Source organism: Daktulosphaira vitifoliae, unplaced genomic scaffold, assembly GCF_025091365.1.
Source record: "Daktulosphaira vitifoliae isolate Bord-2020 unplaced genomic scaffold, ASM2509136v1 Scaffold_1, whole genome shotgun sequence".
NCBI classification, from domain to species: Eukaryota; Metazoa; Arthropoda; class Insecta; order Hemiptera; family Phylloxeridae; genus Daktulosphaira; species Daktulosphaira vitifoliae.
The window spans coordinates 67,276,625-67,289,835 of record NW_026099572.1 but is presented as its reverse complement, the minus strand read 5'-3'; the positions used below and the strand labels follow the sequence as shown (position 1 = coordinate 67,289,835).

The window sequence follows — 13,211 nt, the reverse complement described above, 5'->3', positions numbered from 1 at the left end:
ATGTAACCAGAGTTTCGCATATAGCAAAAATAATAACAAAATTCTTCTAATTAATATAACAAATATTTATGTTTAATTATTAGGTTACGTATGAATAAATATATTTTAATGAAAAATAAGTTGGAAAAGTTCTATTTTCTATAAGCATTTTTAATTTTTTTACCCACCCTGTATTAAGTGAAATTGTCCGATTTAAAAACAAAAGTATGTCAAAGAAGGAAGTACATAAATGGTATTTTTCATAAAAAATTGTATCGATCCATACATTTTTCAAAAAGTTATAGGAATATAATGTTAAAAGTGTAAAATATAAAATCGAGAAATTTAACACAAAAATAGCATGTGGTAGCCATTTTTTCAATAAAGACAAAATAAACACCGAACATTTTTTTCCATAATAAAGTATTTTACATTAGCTTTAGCGTAAGATATATATTAAAATGTTTTTGGATCAGTTTCAAAAATTAAGTAGAAAAAGTAAATTTTTTGTGAAAAAGTTAATACTTTTTATATTTATTAAAAAAATCCCTTATAATAAAATAAAATACAAAACCAAGAAATTTAACACAAAAAGCATATTTTTAAATACGGTAACTATTTTTACCATGAAGACAAAATAAATTCTACATTTAATTTTAATAATACATATACTTTAATTTAAGATATATATATAAAAGTGTCAGTATTTTCGGAACACTTTCAAAAATTAAGTTGAAAAAGTTCTACGTTCTATATGCATTTTTATGTTTTGAACCCCCCCTGTATTAAAACAAATGGTCCGATTTAAATAAAAAGTATCTCGAATGAAGGAAGTATATAAATATTATTTCTTATAAAAAAATTGTATTGATCCACACATTTTTCAAAAAGTTATAACATTTGAAAGATAAAATTGTAAAATATAAAATCGAGAATTTTAACACAAAAATAGCAAACAGTAACCATTTTCATTGTGAAGACAATATAAAGTCCAATGGTCTGAAAAGGGTTAAATTTTCTAAAAAAATATACCAAATGATAGTTAACACATCAAACATCTATAAAAAAAATTATATTAATTTGTTCATTTTTAAAAAAGTTATGACAAATTTAAGTAAAAAAAAACCCAGCACAGGTGGGTCGCGTCACAGTGGTGACATGGTATAGATGGATCAAGTATAATGATATCTGACAGTGATTAAAATCACTATAAAAAAAAAACGCTTCGATGCAAATCTTTAGATACTGTTTTATTTTAAAAAATTGGTGGACTATTCCAAAAGCTACATGATCTGCTAGTTCATTATTAATATCCTAATTAAGATAAAGTATGTAGAATGAAAAAGGGATTATTAAAAAATATTATTTCTCATAAAAAAATAATGTTGATCCATACACTTTTCAATATGTCATAGCATTAAGGACAAATTAATTTTACACAGTATACAATATACTTTTTATTAAATATTAAAAATCGTCTTCACAGTAAAATTGAACCAAAAAAAAAAACTTGATGAAAATAAAGAAATTGTACTGCAAAAAACTTTTTTTACACATTCGACGTTATCCCGGAAAAACTTGTCACGCTAAAAGTATAACTTCCTGGAACGATTCATTATTATCATAGAGACACATGCCTAGTAGTGCTTAACATTTGATGTTACATGAAATATTTTCTGGTTTACGTGAGTTCATTAATTTTCCAACAGTGTAATGCACATATCAACAAGTTAGTAAGAATTCTTACAACCAATGTATTAACCGGTGTTATAGATAAGCAAAAATGTTATAATTAATTTAAGTTGGTATTATTTAATATGACTTGATCAATAAGAATGTTAAGCAATTACAAATAATAAATATTAAATACAGTTCTATAAATTCGAACAAATATATAATTACGATGATATTTTTTAATAAATTACAAATATTCTTTAAAAATGTTTTTTTTTATTGAACACTATTTCATTGCACGCTATGAATAGGATAAATTGATGCGTCCGAATGGGAAAGTCTCAGTAAAGTGTATATTTACACCTTTGTTCGCCAAGATTTTATCAGACGGTAAATAGTTATGTTTAATAATACCCTAAGTATGAACTGATCCATACAAAATATTGAAAATAATAAAATGATAAAAAAAAAACCCNTTTTCTCCATTTAAGTTATAAACAAAACTATAACAATTTTTACCAATTGAAATCAAATTGATAAACATTATATATATTTGATGATAATAATTTTATTTTATTACTTAATATTTAATGTTGTAACGTATAAGTTATTGCTTAAATTTTTTTTTAAAACCAAGTACTTTTAACACTTAATTTGGTATAACCAAAGTTTTTTTGTTCTAAATATGAATACATCATATAGTCTCTTAAGATGATTTTTATTGGTATACTTTTCATTAAAAATTATCCTTAGTTTGGTGCCATTCTCCACTCTCCACTACTTTAAGAACACAACTTATCAACAAATTAAATCATACCTATGANTTATATTGATCAATACACTTTTCTTTAATTATTACATTAGCTTTATTTTTTATTTTCATGAATCAGATATAGATTTACATTTATAGATATACGACACGACAATATTATCATATCGAATATCGATAAAAACGGAAACGTACGTCTATTAACCCTTTCAGACCCGACTATTTTGTGTAAAATTATAATTTTTTTTTTTTATCAATTATTTATAGTCATTTATCAATGAATAATTTAATCCAGGTTTGAAAAAAATCAGACAAATATTGAAAGACTTACTGATGGGTACACCATAGTGTACCTTGGGATTTAGTGGAAAGAAAAAAATAACCTAGCACAGGGGGTCGCGGCACAGTGGTCACGTAGCATAGCTGGTTCAAGTATTATGATATCTAACAGTGATTAAAATCACTATAAAAAAAAAACGCTTCAATGCAAATCTTTAGATAGTGTTTAATTTTAAAAAATTGGTGGATTATTCCAAAAGCTACATGATCTGCTAGTTCCTTATTAATATCCTGATTAAGATAAAGTATGTCAAATGAAAAAGGGATTATTAAAAAATATTATTTCTCATAAAAAAATTGTGTTGATCCATACACTTTTCAATAAGTTATAGCATTATAAAGTTAAAAATGTAAAAAATAAAATAGAGAATTTTCACACAACAAATAGCATTCAGTAGCCATTTTACCGTAAAGATAAAATAAAGTTCGAAATTTTTTTTTCCGTGATAAAGTATATTACATTAGCTTTAATTTAAGATATATATAAAAGTGTCAGACTTTCAGGAACACTTTCAGAAATTAAGTTGAAAAAATTAATTTTTTGTGATAAAGTTGTCATTTTGAATCCCCCCCTGTGGGCTGGTAAAGGGTAAAATTTATAAAAAAAATTATACCAAATAATAGGTAATGACATTAAGTATCAATAAAAAAAAATGATATTGATTTGTTCATTTTTGAAAAAGCTATGGCAGTTTTAAGTAAAAAAAATTGAATAAATTTCGAAAATTAGCGATGTTTAAATTTGAAATTTTTTTAAAGGTTTCCCCCATTTACGGGGAACGAGGGAAATTTTTTCAATTTTTGAGGGTAATATTTTCGACTAGATACAATTTGTTATCTTTTGACGTATCATTGAAAGAAATAGGTCCGGTGAGAGCTGAGAAAAAGTGGTAACAGACACATCATAGTAAAACCAATATCTTCTCAGCTTCGCATCGAACAATAACATGAAACAGTATTATTCCTCGAGGCACGAAAAGACCCATGGTAAACCATAGTGTACCCATATTTAAACAGCTGTCAATGAGTAAATAATAATATTTAATACTTATCAACTGTTTTAAACACAGCGTCACAAACATTTCTAACCGTAAAAAAAATTTAATTTAATTTCCATGATTATTTCTTGAAAAAATATGGTATGAAAACTCAACATTTCGTTATCAAAATTTTATCTGCATTTTCTTAAAAAAAATATTTCAAAATCTATATAAATATTAATCGTACAGCTGTTAAATCAATATTTATGAACTCCTTGGAAGTTTTTCTTACAATATGTGCTGCTATAATGTATTTTACACTAACTGCCAATTGATAATATCAAATCAAACAAAAGGTACACTATAGTGTACCCTGTGTCTGAAAGGGTTAAATTTAAGTACTCATTAATTTATATCTCTCAACTTTAAGCACCTGTAATGCGTCAAAAACAAAACACTAAGTTTATTTAATTGAATAAATTTGATGATGTAAAAATAAATGGGGTTGCCGTTTAAAAATCAAAATTTTTTTATGAATTAAAGGTATAAGGGTTTGGTTGCAGAAAATTATATTTTTGTGTAAAGTAGCTCAACAATGAACGATTATTGTTATTAGTATGTATTTTTATTTATTAAGATAATAACAAAATTACTAGCAACGAAAAGAAAAAATTACATAAAATAGTAATTGTATTAATTTTTTCGTTAAATTGTTAATCAATCAATAGTTTTTTACAGGTAAGAAAATGGTAGTATATAATCTGCGATCCGGTTTTTCTTCAGATAAAAAAAAGTGTATAATTTGTGCTCGAGTTTTTCTATGGCTAAAAATAGGTGTAAAAAATCAACGAATGAATATTTTCTGCTAGTTCTATAATTAGCACAGAATATTATTAACCGATCTATAGAAAAACTGTAACGCACATTTTTCATCATAGAAAAAAATCGGCGAGCAGTTAACAAATAAAAAAGTAAATTTAGCGCAGTTTATGATCACGTTATAGTTATTATTTGAGATTAATACATCTAAATAATTAAAATCATATTTTTCAATATTTAAGATTAATAGTATGAAGAATATTACAATAAATTATCAAATTCTGAATAGTCGAAACACTTATATTCATTTAACAAAAATAATTTTAGATTATCAATAATAGTCCATAATTCATGCAGTGGTTGTTCTTTGCGAGGCGGATACATCAGTGTATTATTCATAACTACACTATCTCCGATATTTTTGTATATTGACCAATCATATTCAGTTGTCAGAGTTTTATACGTTGCATTATAGTGAAGATGTTCTGGGAACCAATTGGAAACTTCTCGGGACATGATATTAAAAAATTTTAAGCAAAATGTAGATGGTGTCATATATACAGCAAATAAATTGTCTACTTGTTTCAAAATCTCCATAGGTCCATAATTCTTATTCATGAAAAGTTCAACCTTACCCTTTATGTCAATTAATTTATCTCTTAAAGTAGTGGATGATACATCTAATTCGTCTTTAATAATAGCCAATAACCCATAATAGGAAATTAAAAATAAATACTTTAAAGTTCTAGCCTTCACCAAAATTGAATAATTATCGTACTTTAATTCATTAAATTTAAATCCAAGTATTTTTTTGTTATTATCATGAAGGTATGCGTAATCTTCTTCGATATATGACCAGTAATTATCTATATAATTAGTTTCTTGTGACGTACAACTTAACACATACACTATAACTGTAAAAACAACGCACCAGAAATTTCTCATTTTAAATTTTATTCTTGTACTTATTTGAACAATTTAAAAATTCTAAAATTACTATAATAATAAAATTAATTTAAATGTAACCTGTTTTATAGTTTTTANTATAATAAAAAAATTAATTTAAATGTAACCTGTTTTATAGTTTTTAGAACACTTTCAATGATTTACAAAAAGATTCAATTATATACCACATAATTGAAAAATAAAAATTATTGTGTTTTATGGTTGGATAAATCTCTTATGCAAACAATAATATAAAAAGTTTAAAAATTAAAATAAATTCAAGCAAAACTAATTTTTCACATAAAATTATGAGTTATTACTTTTATATTTAAACATATTAAAAAAAAAAACTATTTAAAAATATTCAAGTTTATCGTTTTTAAAAAAATTATTTGAATTTTAATTTTTCATACAAAATATGTTCATCAATAATTTTTAAGTGTATCTATGATGACTTGTGGATAATTTACATCGCTATCTATAGAAATCACAATACAACGTTGCCTTCCTCGTTAGTTGGACCCAAAAGACCGTTGCCAGGGCTATCTCACATGAAGGTGGGGGGCAGGACTTTGCGAAGGTCGGGACTTAATAACTCACAATAACGCATATTATCACATATCAAAACTCAGGGCGCCGGTCTAAACCTGCGTCTCAAGTCCTCCTGTTCCGGATGGCGGGGTTTCCTCTGTCGCAGGTGTTCAGCTTTCTCTTTGCGTCACATAACTGACTCGGCGAACGCCTGGACGAGACCCCACGTCCATCGGATCACTAACATCAGGTTCACCTAGGAACCCATTCGAAACGTTAAAATTAGGTGGGTATTCAGTAATAGTGACCTTCTAACCAGCTGTTTACAATATTTCATATGAATGGGCTTCTGAATATCTATGTCTGTGCTCTGAATGTATCCGTATCGATAATTGATAGTTCTTTAATATGATAATTATTGTTCCAATAAATTACAAAATGCATATCAAATATCGAAAAACTAATGATTTTTAGATTCGATACGAAGCTGAGGAGGTATTCATTTTACTATAATGTGTTTTTTTTTTTTTATATGGGTCTTTTATCACTTTTTCTCAGCTCTTCTCGAACCGATTTCTTTCAACGATACGTCAAAAGATCACAAATAATATGTAATCAAAACATTACCCTCAAAAATTGAAAAAATTACCCTCGTTCCCAGTAAATGGAAGAAATCTCCAAAAAAATTACAAATTTTAAATCGCTAATTTTACGAAATTTATTCAAGTTTTTTTTACTTAAAATTGTCATAACTTTTTTAAAAATGAACAAATTAATATAATTTTTTTTATAGATGTTTGATGTGTTAACTATCATTTGGTATATTTTTTTAAAAAATTTAACCCTTTTCAGACCATAAGAGGGAATTCAAAATGACAACTTTTTCACAAAAAATGAACTTTTTCAACTTAACTTTTGAAAAAGTTCCTGAAAGTATGACACTTTTATATATATCTTAAATTAAAGCTAATGTAATATTAAAAAAAAAAGGTTGGACTTTATATTGTCTTCACAATGAAAATGGTTACCATATGCTATTTTTGTGTTAAAATTCTCGATTTTATATTTTACAATTTTATCTTTCAAATGTTATAACTTTTTGAAAAATGTGTGGATCAATACAATTTTTTTATAAGAAATAATATTTATATACTTCCTTCATTCGAGATACTTTTTATTTAAATCGGACCATTTGTTTTAATACAGGGGGGTTCAAAACATAAAAATGCATATAGAACGTAGAACTTTTTCAACTTAATTTTTGAAAGTGTTCCGAAAATACTGACACTTTTATATATATATCTTAAATTAAAGTATATGTATTATTAAAATAAAATGTTGGCTTTATTTTGTCTTCATGGTAAAAATAGTTACCGTATTCAAAAATATGCTTTTTGTGTTAAATTTCTTGGTTTTGTGTTTTATTTTATTATAAGGGATTTTTTTAATAAATATAAAAAGTATAAACTTTTTCACAAAAAATGAACTTTTTCAACTTAACTTTTGAAAAAGTTCCTGAAAGTCTGACACTTTTATATATATCTTAAATTAAAGCTAATGTAATATTAAAAAAAAAAGGTTGGACTTTATATTGTCTTCACAATGAAAATGGTTACCGTATGCTATTTTTGTGTTAAAATTCTCGATTTTATATTTTACAATTTTATCTTTCAAATGTTATAACTTTTTGAAAAATGTGTGGATCAATACAATTTTTTTATAAGAAATAATATTTATATACTTCCTTCATTCGAGATACTTTTTATTTAAATCGGACCATTTGTTTTAATACAGGGGGGTTCAAAACATAAAAATGCATATAGAACGTAGAACTTTTTCAACTTAATTTTTGAAAGTGTTCCGAAAATACTGACACTTTTATATATATATCTTAAATTAAAGTATATGTATTATTAAAATAAAATGTTGGCTTTATTTTGTCTTCATGGTAAAAATAGTTACCGTATTCAAAAATATGCTTTTTGTGTTAAATTTCTTGGTTTTGTGTTTTATTTTATTATAAGGGATTTTTTTAATAAATATAAAAAGTATAAACTTTTTCACAAAAAATGAACTTTTTCAACTTAACTTTTGAAAAAGTTCCTGAAAGTATGACACTTTTATATATATCTTAAATTAAAGCTAATGTAATATTAAAAAAAAAAGGTTGGACTTTATATTGTCTTCACAATGAAAATGGTTACCGTATGCTATTTTTGTGTTAAAATTCTCGATTTTATATTTTACAATTTTATCTTTCAAATGTTATAACTTTTTGAAAAATGTGTGGATCAATACAATTTTTTTATAAGAAATAATATTTATATACTTCCTTCATTCGAGATACTTTTTATTTAAATCGGACCATTTGTTTTAATACAGGGGGGTTCAAAACATAAAAATGCATATAGAACGTAGAACTTTTTCAACTTAATTTTTGAAAGTGTTCCGAAAATACTGAAACTTTTATATATATATCTTAAATTAAAGTATATGTATTATTAAAATAAAATGTTGGCTTTATTTTGTCTTCATGGTAAAAATAGTTACCGTATTCAAAAATATGCTTTTTGTGTTAAATTTCTTGGTTTTGTGTTTTATTTTATTATAAGGGATTTTTTTAATAAATATAAAAAGTATTAACTTTTTCACAAAAAATTTACTTTTTCTACTTAATTTTTGAAACTGATCCAAAAACATTTTAATATATATCTTACGCTAAAGCTAATGTAAAATACTTTATTATGGAAAAAAATGTTCGGTGTTTATTTTGTCTTTATTGAAAAAATGGCTACCACATGCTATTTTTGTGTTAAATTTCTCGATTTTATATTTTACACTTTTAACATTATATTCCTATAACTTTTTGAAAAATGTATGGATCGATACAATTTTTTATGAAAAATACCATTTATGTACTTCCTTCTTTGACATACTTTTGTTTTTAAATCGGACAATTTCACTTAATACAGGGTGGGTAAAAAAATTAAAAATGCTTATAGAAAATAGAACTTTTCCAACTTATTTTTCATTAAAATATATTTATTCATACGTAACCTAATAATTAAACATAAATATTTGTTATATTAATTAGAAGAATTTTGTTATTATTTTTGCTATATGCGAAACTCTGGTTACATATTTGAAATTGCAAACAAAGGTTTAGAAAAATATATTCTGGTCTCTAATGAAAATTCCTTGTATACCAGTAAATTTATTTATAAAAACAAATAATTTTTTTTTAAGTATTGCTCAAGACTTCTAACTTTTGTGTATATGTGTTTGCCATAACAGTGTTAATTATTTTATAATTTTTATAATTTCTCCGAAAAATTATAATACTAAATTATTAGATATCAATTTCATACTATTTTTAAATGCTGTAATTACATATTGCAATTATAAATCATAAAATTTGTAATCAGGACATAAATAAGTAAATATGGGTTCATGTTGCTTTTGGAATAAACCACCAATTTTCTTAAATTAAAAACTAACTACATATTTGCATCGAAACATTTTTCTATATATTTAAGAAAAATCTCTTTTTATGTCATAATCAGAAACTCATTATTTGGAATTAACACATAGGTTTTAGTTTTGAGCTTCTACTTAATTAATTCTATAATTTATGAGTATAGCAGCAGTACACTAATTTTCAACGATTTCTAAATCTTAAAGATTAAAGACCCTTCTAGTATTTAATCACAACCTGATTCAGGACACTTAAGGATATTCTATATATTACATAATTGACTGCTTATTTAATTATTAATGCAATTATTTTTATATTTTTAAGAATGAATTTTTATTATAAAATATGTTTTTATGTTAAATTGAAGTTATATTTCTTAACGTATTTATTTTTTATCTAATGCAATATTATATTATGACAAATGCTCAAGGATAACTGTCCAATTATATTTTTCTATAAAAAGCAGTTCATGATGTCATACTTCCATAATCCATTTTTGACCCTAGTTTTTTATTAGTGATATAAAATAAAATTAAAATGTAATAACTAAAATTGTCGAGTTCTTAGATAATTATGTCATTACTGCAAATACAAAATTACCTACCTCAAATTTTACCAAAATAAGTAACAATGTTTTATTTTTAATTATACAAACATAGACTAGAAGGCCTAGAAATTAGATTTTATTTGGTCATTATAAAGTTGACACTGTTGAAATTGTGATATCCATGGATGTAGTATAAAAAATTTTTCTATGGGAGCTATAGTCTCCTATTTTATTTCATAAATTTGGATTAAAAAATTTACGGAAAAATAAACTAACAATAATTTAATAATAATTCCATTATTAAATTAAATATGTCGGTGAAATATCAAATAATCAATAGAACAAAGATAAAAAAATTGCTAAATTTTAACAGGAAGTAACAAAAAATACGTTCATTGGACAAATAAAGTTATAAAAACAAAATTTAATAGTTTTGCACATTTGTCATTATTTTCTGTCAGTATCAAAATTAAATTATGAATTTCGTGATTAACACAATTTATAATGGAGTTTTATACATAAAATCTTCTTTTATTATCTATTGTTCATTTCGGATTTTAATATAATCCAGATATTTTTTACTTTTATATTTTGGATTTGGATATTTTTCCTAAAGATATTTTTACCTTTTCGATAATGTTTTTAATTACTAATAGATATCAATTAATACTAATCTAAAAAAATGCATCAATTCCACTACGCTGATCCTTGACTGTACTTAATTTTTTTTATTAATTTTTTACTATCAGGTAAAATTATTAATTTACTGTTAAACTGTTCACTTTACTCAATATTTATTTAAGTGCAGCTAATATTCAGAAACATAGATTACGATTATAGAGGTGGGGGTTGAATATATAACTTCCACTTATTCCATTACTATTAAAATAATTCAATTATATAATAATCATTTTTTGAATAATCCATACCAACGTCTCTTCGAATACTGCTTTCATTCTAAATACCTTAATTAAATGCAGAAATTTATGTTTTCTCCATTTAAGTTATAAACAAAACTATAACAATTTTTACCAATTGAAATCAAATTGATAAACATTATATATATTTGATGATAATAATTTTATTTTATTACTTAATATTTAATGTTGTAACGTATAAGTTATTGCTTAATTTTTTTTTTAAAACCAAGTACTTTTAACACTTAATTTGGTATAACCAAAGTTTTTTTGTTCTAAATATGAATACATCATATAGTCTCTTAAGATGATTTTTATTGGTATACTTTTCATTAAAAATTATCCTTAGTTTGGTGCCATTCTCCACTCTCCACTACTTTAAGAACACAACTTATCAACAAATTAAATCATACCTATGATTTATTTTTTATTTTCATGAATCAGATATAGATTTACATTTATAGATATACGACACGACAATATTATCATATCGAATATCGATAAAAACGGAAACGTACGTCTATTAACCCTTTCAGACCCGACTATTTTGTGTAAAATTATAATTTTTTTTTTTTATCAATTATTTATAGTCATTTATCAATGAATAATTTAATCCAGGTTTGAAAAAAATCAGACAAATATTGAAAGACTTAATGATGGGTACACCATAGTGTACCTTGGGATTTAGTGGAAAGAAAAAAATAACCTAGCACAGGGGGTCGCGGCACAGTGGTCACGTAGCATAGCTGGTTCAAGTATTATGATATCTAACAGTGATTAAAATCACTATAAAAAAAAAACGCTTCAATGCAAATCTTTAGATAGTGTTTAATTTTAAAAAATTGGTGGATTATTCCAAAAGCTACATGATCTGCTAGTTCCTTATTAATATCCTGATTAAGATAAAGTATGTCGAATGAAAAAGAGATTATTAAAAAATATTATTTCTCATAAAAAAATTGTGTTGATCCATACACTTTTCAATAAGTTATAGCATTATAAAGTTAAAAATGTAAAAAATAAAATCGAGAATTTTCACACAAAAATAGCATTTGGTAGCCATTTTCACCGTGAAGACAAAATAAAGTCCGAAATTTTTTTTTTCCATAATAAAGTATATTACATTAGCTTTAATTTAAGATATATATAAAAGTGTCAGACTTTCCGGAACACTTTCAAAATTTAAGTTGAAAAAGTCAATTTTTTGTGAAAAAGTTGTCATTTTGAATCCCCCCCTGTAGGCAGGTAAAAAGTCAGATTTATAAAAAAAATATACCAAATGATAGGTAAAGACATCATGCATCTACAAAAAAAAGAATTATATTGATCCATACATCTTTCGAGAAGTTATAGCATTATAAAGTTAAAAATATAAAAAAGAATTTTTTTACAAAAATCGTATTTTTTTTATTAAGTTTAATGTCTGTTTTCACCATGAAGATAAAATAAAGTCCGAAATTTTTTTTTACCATTATAAAGTATATTACATTAGCTTTAATTTAAGATATATATAAAAGTGTCAGACCTTCCGGAACACTTTCAAAAGTTACGTTGAAAAAGTTCTACTTTCTATATGCATTTTTATGTTTTGAATCCCCCCTGTATTTAGGGAAATGGTCCGATTTAAAAAAACAGTATGTCGAATGAAAGATCTATATAAATACTACTTCTCATAAAAAAATTGTAATGATTCATACATTTTTCAAAAAGTTATAGCATAATAAAGTTAAAAATGGAAAATACAAAATCGAAAATTTTCACACAAAAATAGCATTCGGTAGCCATTTTCACCATGAAGATAAGATAAAGTCCGAAATTTTTTTTTTTCATGATAAAGCATATTACATTAGCTTTAATTTAAGATATATATAAAAGTGTCAGACCTTCCGGAACATTTTCAAAATTTAAGTTAAAAAAATTAATTTTTTGTGAAAAAGTTGTCATTTTAAATCCCCTCTTGTGGGCAGATTAAGGGTTAAATTTATGAATAAAATATACCAAATGAAAGGTAATGATATTATGCATCTATATAAAAAAGAATTATATTGATATGTTTATTTTTGAAAAAGTTATGGCACTTTTAAGTAAAAAAAATTGAAAAAATTTCGAAAATTAGCGATTTTTAAATTTGTAATTTTTTTGGAGGTTTCCCCCTTTTACGGGGAACGAGGGAATTTTTTTCAATTTTTAAGGGTAATGTCTTCGACTAGATACGATTTGTGATCTTTTGACGTAT

General features: G+C 24.6%; 2 protein-coding genes across 3 annotated transcripts in view; one reads left to right on the top strand and one right to left on the bottom strand.

Moving 5' to 3' along the window:
• LOC126895848 (zwei Ig domain protein zig-8-like) overlaps nt 1-13,211 on the top strand; it is a 170,892-nt gene that overhangs the window by 44,647 nt on the left and 113,034 nt on the right. The window lies entirely within an intron of this gene.
• On the bottom strand, nt 4,367-5,720 carry LOC126895851 (uncharacterized). The gene is made up of 2 exons (XM_050668129.1): nt 5,634-5,720; nt 4,367-5,586 (listed from the first exon to the last, which is right to left on the bottom strand). Exon 2 carries the CDS (start codon nt 5,503-5,505, stop codon nt 4,822-4,824), a length of 684 nt encoding a protein of 227 aa, XP_050524086.1. The 5' UTR covers nt 5,506-5,586; nt 5,634-5,720; the 3' UTR covers nt 4,367-4,821.

Excerpts from the sequence above, each read along its gene's own strand:
- LOC126895851 (XM_050668129.1), bottom strand. The coding sequence starts at position 5,505 with ATGAGAAATTTCTGGTGCGTTGTTTTTACAGTTATAGTGTATGTGTTA.